This window comes from Poecilia latipinna, unplaced genomic scaffold (genome assembly GCF_001443285.1).
Source record: "Poecilia latipinna isolate Pla-1442-1.1 unplaced genomic scaffold, P_latipinna-1.0 Scaffold227, whole genome shotgun sequence".
In the NCBI taxonomy this organism is placed as follows: Eukaryota; Metazoa; Chordata; class Actinopteri; order Cyprinodontiformes; family Poeciliidae; genus Poecilia; species Poecilia latipinna.
Genome location: NW_015112843.1, coordinates 111,720 through 131,173, shown reverse-complemented (window position 1 = coordinate 131,173; position 19,454 = coordinate 111,720). Strand labels below are relative to the sequence as shown.

Sequence of the window (19,454 nt, the reverse complement as noted above, 5' to 3'; positions counted from 1 at the left end):
GTTTAAAGGTGAGATGTGCTTAAAAAATGTCTAATATACGTTTTAGAGTCAATTAATCAATTAAAATAAAAAATCCTGTCGCTTCTCAAGATGAACAAAATTCATCTGATGCTCAATGTTAGGAGAAAATCTTTAAACAGGCATTTTATTATCCTGAGGCTGGATTGTTTCACCATCACAGCATCTTGGAGTCAAATGTCCTTCAGGGACTATTTGATGTAATAGGGCAGCTTGTTCATAAAACCTTCATGGAACAAATGACTACATGTGTCATGAAGTTTATTTAATAGAAAATACATTTTTGCAAATAAAATGCAGCAGCCAAACTTTATCCAGAATGCTACAGAAATATTTCTGTTGCTTTACACAAAATTTTCAGTCATTAATAATTCATTTAATGAACATAGCTTTATAAAGAAGAATTGGATCTAAAGATTTTGATTCGTCATCTGTTTTATCCACACCGAGTGGAAGATACAGTTCTGCGAAAAGTATTTTCAACCTCACAAATTTTTTTCTGTTTTTGGTGAAAATAATGCCTCAGATATTTTTCAGTATCAGGGAAAAATATCCAGAGTAAATACAAAACATGTCCATGTATGATTTTTAGTTGGCAAAGCTCAACATTACCTTTTATGTTCTGAAGCGACACTTTCAATTAAAAAAACCACAAGCCTAAAAAAAAATGTAGAACACCACTGAGACCCACATTGTTTGTTTAAGACACTCAAGTTTATTAAATTAAACTCAAATAAAGATTCTACATCAATAAATACAAACTCCACAATCTCAATCTACTGGTTCATGGGGCTGCAGTAATCTGCGTCCTGGTTGGTGACCAGCAGCTTGTCCACACTGACTCCGATGGACCGCAGGACGCCATGCAGCTCCTCCAGCGTCTGGTCAGGCAGAGTGGGCTTCCTGCTCAGGATCCACACGAAGTCGGCGTGGAGCACGCCGAGGTCGGTGCAGCTGTAGACCAGAGCGTAGTTGTCGTAGTCTGTGGACAGGACCCAGTAAGGAGACGGCGGAGAGTCTGGAGGGGCAAAGAGACACAGCAGGCTGTGAGTAAACCTCCACCTGCAGCGGGAATAAAAAACAAGATTAAAAAGAGCGTGGAAACCAAACGAGGGCCTGTACTCTCAAAGAAGTAGACCAGCAGCTTGGCGGGCTCAGTGGGGTCGGGTTTGGCGATGCCGGTGATCACATCAATGGTCCCATTTGCACTGAAATTAAATACAATCTTAAAACAGTGTTTATAGATGCATCTGATCAAGTGAGAGTGAGTAAACCTCACAGCAGCTCCCTGTTGATGACTCCGACAACACCAGGACTCTCCAGGCTGTAGGTGGCGGTGCTGCACTGGCCGCTCTGGAACGTGTGGGGCATCCGCTGGATTTCAAACCATTTACCAAGATACTGCGACACAACAAGCAGATTCACAGTCAACACAAAGCCACAAACTTTTCTGCTGCTTCATCTAAAGGCTTTCTCACCCTGGCAGCATCAAAATTCTGCTGGACAGCAGCGCTGGGGCATCTGTCAGGCATGATGACCTGAGCGTTGGCCACCAGGACGGACAGCAGAGTGAAGGAAAACACCTGGAGGAGCTTCATCTTTCTGCAAAACCTTAAAAAAGTAGAAAAGATTCTGAATTTTACCTAAATTTACACCAAAGGAGAATCGCCAGAGTAAAATCCAGGAGTAGATCTCAGTTGTTTCCTGCCTGTTCTACTGGGCACCAGTGATGTTCAGCGTTGTGTTGCTGTATTTATGGTGTAGGTCGACTGCTGACCCCAGATCTGATCTGCATGTCACGTTTTGGTTTCATAAAGGTGTGAGATTTTTGGCACCTGTTCATGTCAAGATAGACGGATTCTTACCAAACACAGACCTTGGCTGCTAAACAAATATGTTTTCATTACTTTAGGTAACTGCATAGATTACAGAAATCTATAAGCATAGTTACATGTTTTGTTCCACGTGTGACAGCGGTGTATTATGTACTGTAGTAGTTTTCACAGTTCTTTTATTGCCTTTGTCATTTTTTTTTCTTTTTTCATGCTTCTGTACAATTTTGTTAGATTTAAAGATAAAAATATTAATTTATCTAAGTGCATTTAATATGAGCAGGCAGATAATAAAACCTGGACTGTTTTCATTTTGGCAAATCTTTCATGTCCAATTAGAATAAGAATTACCAAAAAATAAAAAAGCTAAATTAAATGGTAACAAGATAAGCTTGAGCTTTCAAAAAGGATATAAGAAAAACATTTCAAATCAGATAATATGTATGTCCAAAAAGAAAACAAGATATATTTCTAGCTTATTAATAAGGAGATACATAATATGTGAAACTCTGCAATGAGAACATTATCAAAAGTGAGTCAGGAGCTAAAATATAATGTAAATATAATTTCCAAATTTTGTGTTTTGTAACAGAATTAAGGTAAAATAAATTAAAATTTGTCAAAAATATGAATATCATAACATTTTTAAAGATAAAAATCTTAAATATGATCAAACCTTTATGGCTCCTGTTGGAACAATATAGATATTTATATTATGATGTAGAACAGAAATGTTCCTTCTTCCCCCAATGTCTGGAAAGGTGTATAAGGTGTAAAGTAGCAGCTGAAGGTAAGTTAAAGGTAAGTTTGTGAATGCAAAGGTAAAAAAAAAAATTGAAAAAAGCAATGAGAAATTGTATAAGGTCAAATTTATCACACTGTGCAGTTATCATAAATAGCATACTCAGAATAAAAGAAATGTTCTGCTGAGATGGCATTTTCAAGAAAAATGTTTACATTTATGCATGTAAATAAGTACGGTACATAAAAATATCAAATTATTTACAAGAGAAGAGGAGAGTGTGCAAAACAGGGATGTTTAAAAAAAATACCAGAAATGATATTTGAAATGAGAAACTCCAAATTACTGCAGGTATAAAAACATTCATTTGTTTGTTGGAAGAAGTTATTTTACAGAGTCAAGAAGGATCTCCTGTAACGCTACTTGGTGCACCTCGGACGCAGCGGTCTGTCACAGAAAAAGCTCTGCAGCTCAGCAACAGAACCAAATGTTTTTTCTTTTAGATCATTTTGTTACATTAAAAGCATTTGAAAGCATATACATGCTTTTTTATTTTTTCATATTTTATTCTTAAATTTTTTCCAAATATTTAGCAGCGTGGGTTTTTATTCTTAGGTAATTCACTGATATCTAAGAAGAAAACCACCCGGCTCCCATGATATCACAACAATCATGATCCAAACAAGATTTTCCCCTTAAGGCGTGAAAGACACAAGGCTTCGAAATTAGAGGGATTACAGCTCAGGAACAGGTCATCATGTGACAGAGGCAGGAAATGCGGTTCATCCGGACACCAGACTGTTGCTGCAGTTAGAAGATGGACGTTGTTTCCTCTTACCCAGAGAGAATTTATAGCTGTAGCTGTTTGTTGAGGTTAAACCGGCTCTGATCCCTTCGCCTCACCGTGACTCCATAATGCTAGGTGCAAACAACACGGACAGAAATCCCTTATAAAAAGCTTACACCTGAGAGATTCTTAAATTAGCGGTTTAGATGTCCTAAAGCCCCTGTTCTCCTAATTCCTAAGTCCGTTATTTGTAGTTTCCGCTCTGCTTTTTTCAGTAAAAATCCATTTGACTTCTGAACGGCCACATTCAGGAGCAACTCAGTAAATTACGTTATGAAAAAGCTGATGTAATTCAGCTCAAAAAGTGAATTACATCAAGTGAGCAATGGAGTTCAAACATTTACTCTTTATTATTTATTCTTAGTCTAGTTTCTAGTGCAAATATCTTATTACACTTAAAATAAGACAAAACTAAGTTTTAAGAAAGATATACAAGATTGTTTTAAGTAAATAATTCCTTAGTGTTGATGAAAAAGTATTTTTCATTGGCAGATAAAATCACTACTAGACATTAAACTAGACATGTTTTCCATGTTACAGGAGAAATAATCTACCAAAGATTATTTCTGTGTCATCAATATTAAGGAATTATTTAGCTAAAACAAGCTCCTATAAGTTACTGATAAGTTACTTTTGAGTTAGTTTTGTCTTATTTTAAATATACAAAAATATTTGCACTATACTACTTGGTAAGATTTTGTGTTTTTGCAGTGTAGCTCTTGTAATTTTGGTGAATACAGCTTAAAGGTAATGAAAACACATACATTTCTGTTTCCTCAAAAATTTATTATCATAGCTTCATATTTACAAAAAGAAGTGGAGTTTTTCAGCTATTTACTGCAGTTTCTCCCACAGCTGCTCCACATTTAACCTGATTGGCTAATCAGGCTCGCTGTCATTGCATCAGTATAAAAGTTGCTCTCTGGTTTCCTTTCATCATTGCTACTCAAGGTCCATTAGTTGCTTTTTATTGTAAGTTTTCTCCGTTTATTAAACGCTCCTCTTCTAACATGGTTTGTTCTACATTTGAGTCCTTTTCTACCACAAACTATAACAGAGACTGTGCTAAAAATGGGAATACCAAGGTGAGAAGCACATTTACCAAAAGGTTTACTTATGAGAAAGAAATGACCTAGTCAAAGTCTTGAACCTGATTTAGACATACTGCGGCTGTCATGATTCCGGTTTGGGTGAGGTGAGGTAAGAGGCAGGCAGGCCCAGGATGATGATGAAAATAATTAATTTTAATGAAAAGTCCAACAGAGACGGCACAGGGAACAGACTGACGACATCACACACGACGAGGATCCGACACAGACAAAGACAACAGGTGGGGTTAAATACACAGGGAAGGTAATCAGGGAACGGGATACAGCTGGGAGCAATCAACAGGGAAGACAGATTCACAGGGGAAACTGGACTAACACAGAAAAACACAGATCCTAACAGCGGCAAACATGTAATTTATGCTGGAAGAAAAACGTTCCAATATGGTTCAATTAACACAGTTCTGCAAAGAAAATTAGGCTAAGATTCCTCCACAGCGACGTTAAAGACTTATCTTAAATCAGAGATGGCCAAGTCTAATCATAAAATGCTACTTTCCTCAACTTTTAAATGCGTCCCTGCTTCAAATACGCCTGAATCAAATGACTGAATCCGCTCTGCAGAAGTCTGGTAACAGTTCGTTTAATTAATCGGAATCAGAATTTCTTTTATTGTCATTGTGCAAGAAAGAAAGCACAACGAAATTTAAAATGTATGTCATGTCAAATAATTGAATAAAATAAGCAAATATAGTAGAAGCACAGAAACGGATGTGGTGGAGTAAGGATAGCTGCAGGATCGTAGCTTTCGAATGCTGGACTGGACCACCTCAGTCCTAAATGGTTTAGTGTGGGATTAGCAAATTAAATCTTTGTGTATGCACTCTGGTTATTGTTAAAAACAGTTTGATCTCAAAAATTTGAGAGAGATTAAAGAGCAAAGACAGGTTGCCAGGGCAACACAGACACACACACACACACACACACACACACACACACGCACACGAGACAAACAGCCATGTACCAACACACAAGGGCAACTCAGATTAACCAATTAACTTAACAGCCTGTTTTCAGTCTAGGAGGAACCCAGAGTACTTGGAAAGACCCCAGAAATCCCAAAACCTTAAAGGCAACAAATTGACCAGGGAAGCACTGACTTCTCCCTCCTGGATGTTTCTATTTCAGGATGGATAACTAGATCCTCCAGCAAATTTGAAATCTGCCTGTGGTTGTCCTACTAGTGACACCTGCCAAGAGCAGAGTCTCCCCAGAAGATGGAGCTCCTCTCCCTGCCTCAGTGCCCCAGTAGCCTTGTTGACTAAACTCAATTAGTTGCTTGCTTGTTTCTTGTCCTTTCTCCTGTATTCCATACTTCATGATCATCTCACTATTTCTGGGGTCCAAGAAGGCAAAATACCAGAACTTCAGAAACTGACAGCCACTCCAAAACATTAACTTTGTTGTCCAAAATAAATTTTGTAGTTACTTTTCTCATTATGCTATTTATGTTGTGAACCTTCTTCGAATCAGACAAAAATGGTGTCAAAAGATTGTGCAGGAAAATGTTTTTGTTTGTGCTGCTATCATTTTAAAGTTATAAAGAAATGTTTCTAGAGGTCATGAAAGGTCAACCAACCCCCACATGCTGCCACTGCTATGATGCTGCCACTGCCAGGATGCTGCCACTGCCACGATGCTGCCACTCCCATGATGCTGTCACTCCCATGATGCTGCCACTCCCAGGATGCTGCCACTGCCAGGATGCTGCCGCGCCATGAACGATGCTGCCCCTGCCACGATGCTGCCACTGCCACGATGCTGCCCCTGCCACGATGCTGCCCTTGCCACGATGCTGCCACTGCCAGGATGCTGCCTCTGCCATGATGCTGCCACTGCCATGCTTTCCAGTTGGGATGGTGTCTTTAGGCTTGTAAGTTTCCACTTTTTACTCAAAATAGAAACATTGTCATTTTTCCCAAACTCTTCATTTGTAGCTTTTATCAGATCAATGGAAATGACTCCAAAAATTTACTCATTTTTTTCAGAGTGCTTTTACAAATTATAATACGGTTCTTTATTTATTGATCCCTGATTTTTCCATAACGTCACAAAAAGAAGCAGGTCAAATGTGTGGCTCCATCTAACTCGAAGGTTATTGATTAATCTATCAGAAGCTTGCAAAAATCATGACATCATCATCATTGGTGCTTTCCTAAATTGTTTGAAATCATAATAATCTAAGATTATGTAAACTTCTATATTTGAAGAAGAAGTTAATAGAAAATATCTAAAAGAATCTCTATCCTTGTTCTAGTTAGAAAAAAAGAAATAATTTAGGTATTCTTAACAGACCCAAAACATGAAATTGCTAAAAAAAAAAAAGAAGAAGTTATCTTTATATATAATCTGTTAATATCTGTTTACAGACTGTACTGTGTAAGCTCTTCCTCATCTCTCTGTCATCAGAGAGCCATATGTTGTTGACATCTTTTAAAGAAGTATTGATCAGCAGATCTCCAGACTTTCTGTCATGTCACCCACTTTCTTCCACTCTGATCTTGACTCAACAAAAGGAAAGTTAATAAATACTGAATGAAAGAGTTAAAAAGCTCAACAGAGAAGAAGTGTGACCAGAAAAAAGAGAAACTTTACACAAAACCAAAGAAACCCGTCATCTTTTGAGTTAATCTAACCACGTTACTCTTTGGGGATTAAATTGTTGTTGCTAAAATACCATTGTAATCTTTATAACTTGTTATAGATTTAACTGAAGAAATGTAGATGAGCTTACATTTCTTAAAAATCAGATTTTAAATTGTTTAGAGCTGTGATGATTAATAGATCTGCTTTATGTAGTTTATTTTGTCATTATTTTTATTTTTTATAGCAAAACAAAAACTTATGAAAACTGTCAATTTCACTCACTGAAAGTACAGAAATAAATTACTAGGGCTTTATTCCAAAAACCTAAAGTTACAAAAAGTCTGGCACATCAATAAAGAAATAAGGGTAAGACGAGTTATCCATTGTTTTTATGCCTATTCCAAAGCAAGTGCCACTTTACACCAAAGGTACAAAATAAATTGTGATGAAGCATTTTCCCTCTAAGCTCTTTTGTTTTTGCATTTCTGCTATGTTTCAGATCATAAAGCTAATTTTAAGATCAGACCAAGATACCCAAAGTAAATACAAAGTGCAGTTTCCTCATTAGGATTTAATTTCTTTGAGGGAATAAACTTTCCAAATCAGTCTGGTCTTGTGTGAGAAAGTAATTGACAGATAGCATAATGAAGTGTTTCTGTATTTTACATCATTGTAGAGGAATTTTGGGCAACTCTTCTTTGCAGAATTGTTCAGTTCAGCCAAATTGGAGGAATTTTAAATATGAACAACCTTTTTATCAAGCAGATTTGGGTCTGGACTTTGAGAAGTCGACATTAATTTCTGACTCATTAATAGGTGGATTTGTTAGTGCTTTGAATTAGTATAGTGCTGAGCTGGAGAACCCAACACGGCTGCTTAATGTCCAATCTTGACTTAGGAATTTTTCTGGTTGAGAATAATATGTTTCATTGAGATATTGCAGCCTACTTCATATTGTCAGACAGGTCCTACAGTAATTTTCTGATGTTACACTCCTGATGATAATTAGATGTTTGATTCAAAGTATTCTGAAATATGTTGTGGAAGCATAAAATGATTGAAAATCTATTTGTACAACATTTCTGTACCAATTACAATAATATAACTCTTGATCAAATAGTGCATTCATCCTTAAAGGAGGCTCCACTGCCTGCAGAGGGTTTCAGATTCAGCCCCATGTTGCCCCCCCTCTGTCCCACCCCTCCACATTGTTTCTGCTGTTTGGCTAATTTTCTTTGCTGCCCACCAACTGTGAACAACTAGCTCCTCACTAGGCATTAAAGAAAACATCATTCAAAATGCAGACCCCTCCTTTAAGCTTGGTTAGCACAAACTGTCAGATTAGGAGGTCTGAGAGGATGATCCAGCCAACATTCAGTCGGATTTCTGCCAAATTACCACCAAGCATGTTTGGGTCAGCTCTTTTGCACCCTGGGGAGCACAATACTCCTGACACCCAATCTAGACGTGTGTAAAAAAAAAAACAAAAAAAACAGAGATTACAAGACTGATCAGTGGAGCTGTTGCGGTCTACAAACAGCAGCGTTCAGTTTCTCTGCATGGTGCCACTAAGCAGTGAAGGAGGGGGCTGGCCATTTTGCCACTGGAAAAAGAAGCTAAGCATTTAGGTGTCTTAACTGTGGCCTAAAGTGCTAACACGGGATTAGTGAGGTAAACGTTGAAAGAGGTTTAGCACTCCATGCTTAGGGACCAGTGCTGCTTCAGTAATTACACATCAGTTGCAAGGTGCAGTGGGTGGTTGGATGGGAGATCATAGTGATGTCAGGACAGGGAGGGCTTACCGCAGGAGATAAGGCCAGCTAATGGAGATGAAATGAATCGGTATTTAAAAGGTCTCTCTTAGTTAAGGCACTTTGCTGGCAGCAGATTGTGCTCAGTCCGCTGCCCAGTTGGATGCTGAAGGAGACACAGAGGAGAGACGAGCTCTTATCGGTTTGAAATTACCTCATATTTTTGTTTTTTCTTTTCACCTGAATTGCAGCAACACCTGAAAGCTCTGCCAAGGTAAAGGTAAGTCACTAAAAATGTTTGGTTTTTTTTCACAGGTTTTCTTTCAGTTTTTTTGTGAGTCTTTTACTGCAACATGCTGCATAAACATAACCTCATGGGTCAATAAAATTAACCAAGCATCTAACAACATATTTATTTTTTTCTGTTTTGTTAAAATTCCATGTGAGAAACTAGATTGCATCAGCAAGAAACTTTATACAACCAACTAATACTGTTGTAATTACTCTATTAAATAAGCGCTTAAAATCTTCAGTTAATCAAATACAGTAATTAGTTCAGCTTCTTCACGTGGGTCAGTAATAATCTGAAGGAAAAAGAAATAAAACAGGTTAAGCTAGCATTTTATTACGGGAAATTGTTTCTGAAAATGATATTCACGATGCACAAAAGTCTCAAGAAATGCAATCTGCTTCATGCAACTGCCAGAATGTGCATGGCTCCAACCTGTGTGTGTGTGTTGGGGGATTAGGAAAGACTAGACATCGTTTCTGTCTTGTCTGATATGACCTCCTCAGGACTCCATCTAAGTTGTCAGCAATTTTTCTCTTTAATTCATTCTTGTAATGAGATTAACCAGGCAACTGCAAATCCGAGGAGTCCAATCCCCGGATTTGGCAGCTGTGGTGTGGCCTCTGCTCGCTGAAGGAAATACGGCAGAGGTGGTTGTGTTTTTTTTTTCTATGCAGCTCACCTTTCGTGATGGATTCACTCGCACAAAACTAAAAGATGCTTAAAATGTGCATGTAAGATTTGCTTACCTCAGGAAAGTGAGCTGAAGTTCAAAGGTTCACTAGAGAAATCCAAACAGCGATACGCTGCAAGTTGGAGCTCATGTTTTGCCTGTAATGTTTTGTGTTTGCATTTCAGTCAGTACATCCAATTTTTAAAAAGTATAGAGAGGAAAACTGATGAAAAAAATGTCAATAAAACAACTCTCGCTGAACTTTGCTGGCTCGCTTAGTTTTTGCTTATGTAATAATTCGTTTTCTGAAGCTTGGCTTGTGTTTTACTGTAGCTACAATTGTTGGGTTGGTTCTTTTACACATATTTGGGTTATTTTGCCTGAACAGTTTTGTTCTCTTAGGATAAAATTAATATTTTATTTGCTACGTAAGATTAGCCATGTTCAACATTTACTCTTTTAACTCAAAGATTTGCTCATAAAGTTAATAGGGACAGTCAGTATTAGAAAAATCACTAAAGCTAATGCTAGCTTGATTAACTTCTGGTTAATCAAGCTAGCATTAGCATTTACATGTTGACCAAAGATTTGTTCATAAAGTCAATATAAAAATTAAGTACTAGGAATGATCAAAAATAAGCTTTGATTTTATGCAGCACAGTTATTCGCTTATGCTAACATTAGTTTTTTTTTTTTTGTTTTTTTTTTTTTGTGCCAATCTATGCTAGCACTAATACAACATTTAAACTTTGACCAAAAAATTGCTCAGTCTAAGTAAAATGAAGAACTTAAATTAAAAATATATTTATTAATCTTATGCAGCATGGATGTAGTTATTTAAGAGGATTCATTTCAGCTAACATTAACATTTTAGTTCCAAAAATAGTTTGTGGCGCTAAGTGGTCAGCATTAATACATTCACCAATTTGGCATAAAGTTAAGTGGTTTTAGAAAAATAGCATACAATTATTTATAATAGGCGGCACAGTGGTGCAGTTGATTTGAGTTTGTTCACTTTTACAAATATTGACCTCTTGGCTGCTAAGTAGTTAGCATAACCTAAAACTTACTTTTTTTGACACTAAAGCTATGAGAAAATATTCTTTTATGATATCAATAGAGATTAAAAAACACAAATAAACATCATTGTTCCTAAATTGCAGAGTGCTGCGGTCATTTATCATGTATATTTACTAAAGGGAACATTAGAATTTTAGCTAAGTGTGGTTAGCATTGTTAAACGTTCACATATTGGTCAATAATAGTTCTTCCGTGTATTTTTGTAGAAACTTTGACTTCCACCCACATTCCAAAAATATGGAGTATCGAGTTTATTAGACTGTAAATTTACTTTGGGCTTCAACATCCTGTTTCTGTTGGAGAGTCTTATTTTCAAGAATAACAAGACTAGTTTTAATCTTGAGTGAGACAATAGAGGCGTTAACAGTGATGTGTCCAAAGTTGTGGCCTGCAGGCCAATTCTGGCCACGAATGTCTCACACCAGCAGAACCCACCTTTAAAAATGATCTTTGTTGACGAGATCTGCAACCATTTTTAAGGAGAGATTGAAAACGTAAGAAAATACAACACATTAGAACCCCTCAAAAAATGAAATTGTATATCTTTCTTTAAGTAAACCAAATGTGCAGGACCCTTACTGTCTTTTGGCTCAACAATGAAAAGCTAACTATTTTGTTCATTTCGTTAAAATATTTTGTGTTTTATACGTAAAATTATATAAATATTTCAAAATAATATTGTAGCATCTTTAATTTAAAATTAAATCAAACTAAAACTGGCAGATAAGACATGAATGTGTTTGGCAAACCATCTGAAGTTGGCATCCTCTTTCCATCTGAATTAATCTAAAGGGCTGTTTCACCATTTTCACTGTAGTGGACTGCATCATCTCTAGTTTGAAATAAAAAAAAATTAAATTAAACTTGAACTGGGTCATTCTAAGATGAAGACAGATTCTCTAAAACACAGTTCAACATTTGTGAAGCTTTGTGGAAACAAAAGATGAGAATTTTTAATTTCATAGACACACAGCTAAAATCTCATTTAATGTTACACCTCTAATATGAGGAGGTATTTGTCCTGTGTCACTTTTGATTCATGGGATGAATGGTTAAGTTTACCTTAAATATTACTTTATAGTCATTTATTTGAGCTTTTACATTAAAATGCTTGTTGTTCTTGTCTTGAGATAAAACAGGAAACATAAAGTCCTTCAAATTTTCTCTACTCAAAACAAACTGAACAACTTTTCACCATTAAAAATTTTGATTTTTATATACTCTTTCTTTACTCAGATGAAGCTGCACATTTCACAAATCTTAAATACTGTGTGTGTGTGTGTGTGTGTGTGAACCTTGGGGATTTCAGTTTCCACTCCTGTTATAGAAATAAAAACTTTTAAAAAATCCTTTCCATTGATTTGCTGATGTTAGTGGTTGTGACATGGATAAGGAAGGTGCTAGATGTGGCATGTGTTCTTGCCACATAGCTCCACATAAACCGATTGCTTCCCCAGATTTATCCCCAAGGTGTTTTTGGGACATCCTGGGAGCTAATGGAGACTAATAGGCTTAGCACTTAGAGGTGTATTGTCCGGGATGCTTACTGGCAAGGTTTGCTAAGGGTAAAACTCTAAACGTGCGGATTACCTCTAACACATCCCTTTAAAGTGCTGTATAGCCAGGACTTAGCTAATAGGATCCTGGGGGTAGCAGGGGCCTAGGAAGGTGGGGATGGGGAGTGGGCCGGGCCAGGAAGGTCAGCAGATGTAGGCTGCAGACTGTTGCAGGACTAACAGAGGGATTACAGCCCTCAGATTACACGGCTTTCAGAGGGAACTTGAGGGACTGTGGATAATGCATGATGCCTTGGGGCATTTTTTCATGGCAGCATTTGTCTGGAAGGAGCTGGACATCAGAAACAATAAAAGTGCACAGTTAACACATGCCTGACAAACATATCAATCATGCGCTGATTTAATCAGCCTAAGAGGATTCATTTAAAGAGGCGGCCTGAGACATTCATGTTTGCAGCTGCAGGTTGGCCCTTAATTAGCAGAACTGGATTACTGAGTCATTTACAGTATCATATTTTGTAATGGGATTTGGGCAACACAGGGAGGCTAATTTATTTTTTCCAGGCTGCAAATTAATGCTTGTCTCAGTGCTGGACTTGAATCACGACTAAATGTCCTTACAAGGATAGAAAAAGACAAAATCATCAGCAAAAGAGCATATTTGCTGGCCTTTGCATAGGGAGAGGATTTGGATTTACAGATTAATTTTGTGATGAAGGTTACAGCCAAGGTGGATTTAAGATTGTTATTAGTGGAGTTTGAAAGGTGAGATTAAGGGTGAGAGGATAATGTGGTGGATGACATCTCCAAGGGGAGCTTTAGAAAAGATCAAATTTAATGTAAGGAAACGTTAAAAAAATACATAAAGAAACATAAATAACACTGAGGTTGCTTGTTTATTTTCAGAAAAGATGAGAAAAGTCAAGGTTTCATGTTCAGGCTGAAAATTATGTCACAGACTCAGATATTTGCTTTCATTGTTAATAAAGGTTACTTTTTATTCATTTTTATAAACATTAAAATTATTATTTAATAAAGTATTAAATGATTCTCTAATTTTCTATTCATTTCGATTCGCGCCGCATTAAAAAGAAGATATCTGCTGCCCTCTAACGGCAAAAAGAAGATACTACAAGTTAAGCGATTGTGAAATCCAAGCGAGGAAAATGTACTCAATAAAATCCAAACTCAAAACATTTTAAAATAATTCCGAATGAGTTCAACTTCATATGTTAAGCAGCAAATCACATTACATTAAATTCTGTTTGTGAGCAGGATTCCTGAGGAGGTCGAAGGTGGTGTGTTTGTGATGACCCCCAGGGAGCAGCTGAGGAAGATGACGGCACTGGGCGAACAGGGGACTCTGGATGAGAAGCACTGGTACCGGCTGGTCAACGGCATGTCAGCTGGAGGTGAGGATCCTGATCTTCATGCAAATCCAGCTTTTAGACTCATTATGTGGTGAATTTGGCAGATCGTCATGCAGCAGCGCCTGGAAGCTGAGGAGCATTTACAGTCAGGGCATGTTACAGCTTCCTGTCCTGTCAGGCTGATCTCAATGGCCTGTGCTGCTATTTTCTCTGCTCTTGTAGAACTGAGGCAAAGACAGGAGCTGATAATGAGGAACCAGATGGCCATGGCGCCGCAGATCCTCGCTCAGGGCCAGCAGAGGCTGCAGGGGGTCCCGGCACAGTTCGAACATCGATTTATGGAGAGGTCTGGATCTGAATTCACCTACATAATCAAGTCTTCCTGCACCCAAGAGTTTCAAGCAGACATTTTAAACTTTTTGGAAATATCTATTTTAGTAAATTCAACATTTTAATGGTGCAAAATTTTCAGTTTAGCAGTTTTGTCATTTAAATATATAATGAAAAAATGTTTTATCCATCAGATGAAGCATGTGGATTATTTAAATCTTGAATTTAGAAATCCAAGCTTAAAATTGGAAAATAAATAGAGAAGCTATCCTAGGTTGGATATTTGAAAAAAAAAAAAAAAAAAAAAAAAAAAAGATGTTATATTTGTCTTTGGATGCTCTAAACTAATTCTATTTATTTGCACTGAGAGCAGAAATGGCTCTTTGGACTGTAACAATCCAGAATAGATCATGCAAAAAGTTAAAAATAAGCAACAAAATTCAATGTTGAAATGTAAAATAAGCCAAAGAAGGGATGTCAACAACGGAGAGATAACCGATCTTATTCAACAACAAAAATAGCTTTACTGTAGTCCAGTTCATGAATATGTAGGTTTGGGGCCTTGAAGTCCTTTTAAGAAATTGATCTAAATACTAAAAATGACAACCAGATAGCACATGTATTTTATAAAAGTTGCAAAAGATGAAAAACAGGACTTGAAATTAAAAAAAAGCTTAATAGAAGTACATTGGCTGTTTATACTAATTTTGTCGAGTCGAGGTTTTTGATCTCCTACGATTTCATTTTGTGGGTCAGAAGCTGGAAAATTTGTGAACTTCTGGTTTAGAGGGTAAAAACGTGGGAATGGCCTAAGCACAATTTTAAGCACCTCTAGAAACAGATTAAAATGAAAACAACTCAAAGGATTTTCCAGCACTATGAAACTGACAGCTGGAAAAATGTGATATTCAACTAATTGTTTCTCAACAAGTTGTTCCACTACAACTTGTCTGACATCTCATCCTTTGACCTCATCAGGGAGCTGGTTCCTCCCACAGACATGGTAACATCCGAGGCGAGGCAGATGCACATGGGGCCTCACCTGGGCCCACCTCTTCAGCCCCACGCCAACGTCCTGCCTGGCAGAACCTTCCAGGGACCAGGTGAGCGCAGCCGTCCCACCTGAGAGAATTTCAAGCTTTGGTGTTAGGACTTAACAGGATGTTCTCTATTTTTCCCATTTTCCTCCTTCTCAGCTGGCTACGGCTTCCTGCCCTCGGAACCAATGGAAACGGTTGCCCGGCGACAGGAGCTCATACACAAGCAAAACATAGCAAGGTAGAGCATCATCACCGCACTTACCGACTGTGTTTGGTTTAGTTAGTGCAAATATCAGTACACTTGAAATAAGACAAATAACTTACAAGTAACTTTATAGCAAGATATAAAAGCCTGTTTAAATTAAGTAATTCCTTACTATTCATATAAAAAGTACTATAATGCAAAAACACAACATCTTGTCAAGTATTTTTGGCGTCTTATAAGACAAAACTAACTTACAACAAACTTTTTAGTAAGAAATAGGAGCTTGCAAAGAATTATTTCATATTATTATAAATTAAACAATCTTTCAGTGGACCAAGACATTTTCCCCTTATTACAAGTTAAAATGTTTTGTTTCACTGGCAAATTATTTCACTTATAACTAGTACTTTTTTTTAATCAATATTAATTAAGGAGTTATTGATTTGAAGCAAGCTTGTCAACCATACTGAAAAGTTACTTTGGTTTGTCTTATTTCAAGTGTACCAAAATATTTGCAGTAGAAACCAGATCAGATTTAGTGTAGTTTCACTAGTAGATTATTTCACTTACAATAAGATTTGAAGTTTGAAGTGAAATAATGTGACAGTGGTATTAATACTTTCCCATCAATATTGAGGAATTATTGGCTTAAAACAAGCTCTGATATCTTGCTGAAAAGTTACTTGTAAGTTAGTTCTGTAGTAAGAAATTTGCACTACAAACTCGATCAAATATTCTCGGCATGATTTTGTGCTAAATTCTCTTAGCAGCAGAAAGTTTGTTCTTACATTTGCACCAAATGTTTGTGCTGACTTATCTTCAGGATGGAGATGAATGCCATCCTGCACCAGAAGGAGCTGGAGAACGCTCACCAAAAAGGGCTGATGGGGATGGAGAATCCTATGTCGTACCATTCCAACCCCATGCTCTTCAGGGGCCGCCAGCGCATGCCAGACGGCCACGACGTCTTCGTCCACCGTCCCTCCCTGGATGAGCTGCACTCCAACAGCATACTCATGTCGGCCAGCCCCTACCCACCCATCAGCTCACTGCACAGGGAGAGAGGTCGGAGGGCTGGGCGGAGGCCCGCCGTCCACAAGAGCACGGAGAACCAGGCGGCCAACCTGAAGGGCCAAACTGAAGACAAAAGTGTAGAGCAGAGTCCAGAGGCCACGTCTGGAGAGGAGAAAGAGCTGGAAGCGAAGGGGGACGCGGGAGAAGAGTGCGGCACGAGTAAAACACACCACCAAACGAAAACAGACTCTGAGCTGGCCACAGGAAGCAGGAAGAGCTACAAAGAGGGAGAGGCTGGGCTGCGTAAGACCTGCGCCGCGGCTCAGGACGGGTGTTCAGATATGACCAACGGGGCTTCGAATGATAAAGAAATACCCGGTCAGTGTTCTGCTTTCCAAGAAAAATTCATTTACCCTTCCACCGGCGGCGCTCTCACAGGGATGCCTTACGTCTTCCCTGTCCCAGGAAACGGCTTCCTTCCAACTGGTGAGTCTGTATAAGCAGTATGAGAATTACAGCTTCATTTAAAACTATGAGATGATTTAGTTAGCATGTGCCTTCTGCTTTCCAGGTCCACCAAATCTCTTTCTAAACGGCGAGGAAGTACCAGAGGACATAAGGAAGTGGTCGGTGAACGACGTCTACAACTTCATCAGCAGTATCCCAACATGTTCAGAATACGCTCAGGTTAGTCATGAGAACATCTCTATTTCTTCTGTTTCTTTTCTTTGTGCTGTAGAATTGTACTATTACAAAATTATGTTTTTAACATATTTGTTAAAACTCTCACCTTGTCATGAAACAAGTAATCTGTGAAAAGATCAAGCTTTTCCATCTCCTCCCAGTGCTGTCATTGCCATTTGAAGAAATGCAACCAAAAACAACCAATCAGAGCCAGGAGGAAGGTCTTAGTGCTGTCAATCAACCTTGTGTACGCTGCTCAATGAGCTAATGATGGAGAAACAACTTGCTTGATGATGGAGAAACAACTTACGAACTAGCTTGAGTATTCATGCTAGGCTACGCTGTAGTGAACCAGATGTTGTGTAGCAGAAAGCAAGGGGAGTGTGTGAGCAGTGTATACACTAGGATGATTGACAGCACTAAGCCCCTCCTCCTGGGTGCAGATGTCATCAGGACAAGGGGAAAGCAGAGGAGCCTGATCTTTTCACAGTTTAGCTGTCTCATATTGTACTGTCACAACAAAATGACAGTTTCAGCAAATATGTAAAAACATATTTTTTATAAATTTTACAAACTGCAGCTTTAATTCTTCTGAAAATATTTCTCCAGACGTTTAAGGACCACATGATTGATGGAGAAACACTGCCGCTTCTTTCAGAGGAACACCTTCTGGACACGCTGGGGCTCAAACTAGGACCGGCTCTGAAAATACGTTCACAGGTACACAGACCCGAAGTTAAAAGTCAATGTTTACAAAACTGGGAAATTTTTGCCACATAAATTACATTGTAATCTACATAACTAGTGATAATAAACAACAAAAACTAAACTAAACCCCTGAGTACAGAAATTTCCTATAAAAGAACACAAAAACATACAAGTTGAGAAATTAAGTCAAGAAATGGCTATAAAAAAGTAGCTATTCATTTAAAGATATCCATATTACAGGTAAGGGAAAACTTTAAAAGTTTAAAATAATTGAAACTGTGACAGTGAGGAGGATTTTAAGGAACATAAAAAAAAATCTCATTGCTCACTACAGTAGTGAATGAAACCTAAAAATGTGCAACCCTTTTTGATGGAGTATTTGTCTCTAAACCAGAACAGCAGAACTTTAAACTTAGAAATCGAAGAAAAGTTCAGCTGATTATTGCCATCATCACATGCAGCTTTCTGCATCTAACTTACATCTACTTTGCTTGCATGCCTGCAGGTCTCCAGAAGAATGGGCAACATGATGTATATGCTGAACCTGCCTCTCTCCGGCGCCGCTCTGCAGGCCGCCTCCGAAAAGCCTGGGGACCGCTCGCCAGAAATGGGCTCCCCCGTCAACTGCAACAGCGAGGACATGGTGGCGAGCCCGAGAGACCCAGAGGTCATCAAATCCACGGAGCATCTTCACGAGGCGGAAAACAGCTCCCCTCCTTCAGCCAGCAGTGAGATGGCCTGATCTCTGCAGACACCAAGGACAAATATGAACTGAACCAGGTTCAGGCCTGAAGAGCTGTTTCTTTTGTTTACATCATGAGTTAGTGTTAACGATGGTATTTTCTGCTCAATATGCCCATACATGTACATAGTAAAAAAAAAAAAAAAAAAATTGCGTTATGAAGTGATACAATATTCTTCTCTTTCAATTTTATACATTATAGTTTCTGATTGTAGGTTTGAATTATTTTTCTAAGCTGATGATTCTCTTTGTTTATTCAGCTGAGCTAAGAACAGTATAAATTATATGCTCTGCAAAAACACCAAATCTATCCAGAAAAGTATTTTTGTTCTAGTTTCAAGTACTTTATCAATATCCAAGAACTGACTTAAAAGAAGCTATTATATATTGCTTAAAAATTACTTTGAAATGAGTTTTTTTGTGTTTCAAATGTACTTAGATATTTGCACAAGAAACTAGACAAAATTACTGGAAAGATTTTGTGTTTTTTCAATTTGAGAAACATTTAACAATTCAGCAATGCCTCATTTGTGCATTTTGCATCTCCTGTTTGATACTTTTTTGCATTTGTTTGTTTAAAAATAAAGTCTTTTTCTACAAATTAATATATAGTAGAATCTCTCTTTATATATAAGTGTCAAGATAAAGCATTTAATGCATACAGCTGAATCACATCTCACACACAATATTACATGCATCACTGCAATTAATCCCATTCAAACAAATCTGCTGTAATCTCTTGTAATATTCCCATTGAAGAGAAGTCAAGATGGCAAAAGAAACAGGGTCACCCAGAGGCACAATGTCTGAAATACGGCACTTGAGTTTCACATTTTGTAGGCCTAAATCTATACTAAAATAATTATTAAAAAAATAAATAAAAATAGATTAATTAGAAAGTTATTTTTTATGTGGCATAT

The 19,454-nt window shown here is 37.7% G+C and overlaps 2 protein-coding genes across 3 annotated transcripts; one reads left to right on the top strand and one right to left on the bottom strand.

Moving 5' to 3' along the window:
• Positions 1–584: 584 nt before the first annotated feature.
• On the bottom strand, positions 585–1,931 carry LOC106947167 (apolipoprotein D-like). Its single transcript, XM_015031989.1, has 4 exons — positions 1,497–1,931; positions 1,298–1,419; positions 1,141–1,226; positions 585–1,036 (listed from the first exon to the last, which is right to left on the bottom strand). The coding sequence occupies exons 1-4, from the start codon at positions 1,614–1,616 to the stop codon at positions 795–797; spliced, it is 570 nt and encodes a 189-aa protein (XP_014887475.1). The 5' UTR covers positions 1,617–1,931; the 3' UTR covers positions 585–794.
• Positions 1,932–4,371: 2,440 nt separating this feature from the next.
• On the top strand, positions 4,372–18,848 carry samd7 (sterile alpha motif domain containing 7). 2 transcript variants are annotated; one of them, XM_015031985.1, is made up of 10 exons: positions 4,372–4,524; positions 6,103–6,418; positions 13,717–13,853; positions 14,034–14,157; positions 15,120–15,244; positions 15,338–15,419; positions 16,210–16,886; positions 16,972–17,087; positions 17,694–17,804; positions 18,298–18,848. In XM_015031985.1, exons 2-10 carry the CDS (start codon positions 6,270–6,272, stop codon positions 18,532–18,534), a joined length of 1,758 nt encoding a protein of 585 aa, XP_014887471.1. In that variant the 5' UTR covers positions 4,372–4,524; positions 6,103–6,269; the 3' UTR covers positions 18,535–18,848. The 2 variants fall into 2 exon arrangements, with proteins under 2 accessions (XP_014887471.1, XP_014887472.1); XM_015031986.1 differs by lacking the exons at positions 4,372–4,524; positions 6,103–6,418 and adding an exon at positions 8,887–9,162 and having other exon boundaries at positions 18,298–18,534.
• The last annotated feature ends 606 nt before the right edge of the window (positions 18,849–19,454 follow it).

Coding starts and splice junctions, on each gene's coding strand:
- LOC106947167 (XM_015031989.1), bottom strand. CDS start 1,616: ATGAAGCTCCTCCAGGTGTTTTCCTTCACTCTGCTGTCCGTCCTGGTG. Junction 1,420..1,496: donor AGAATTTTGATGCTGCCAGG/GTGAGAAAGCCT, acceptor GTTGTGTCGCAG/TATCTTGGTAAATGGTTTGA. Junction 1,227..1,297: donor GTCATCAACAGGGAGCTGCT/GTGAGGTTTACT, acceptor ATTTAATTTCAG/TGCAAATGGGACCATTGATG.
- samd7 (XM_015031985.1), top strand. CDS start 6,270: ATGCTGCCCCTGCCACGATGCTGCCACTGCCACGATGCTGCCCCTGCC. Junction 13,854..14,033: donor CAACGGCATGTCAGCTGGAG/GTGAGGATCCTG, acceptor CTGCTCTTGTAG/AACTGAGGCAAAGACAGGAG. Junction 17,805..18,297: donor CTCTGAAAATACGTTCACAG/GTACACAGACCC, acceptor GCATGCCTGCAG/GTCTCCAGAAGAATGGGCAA.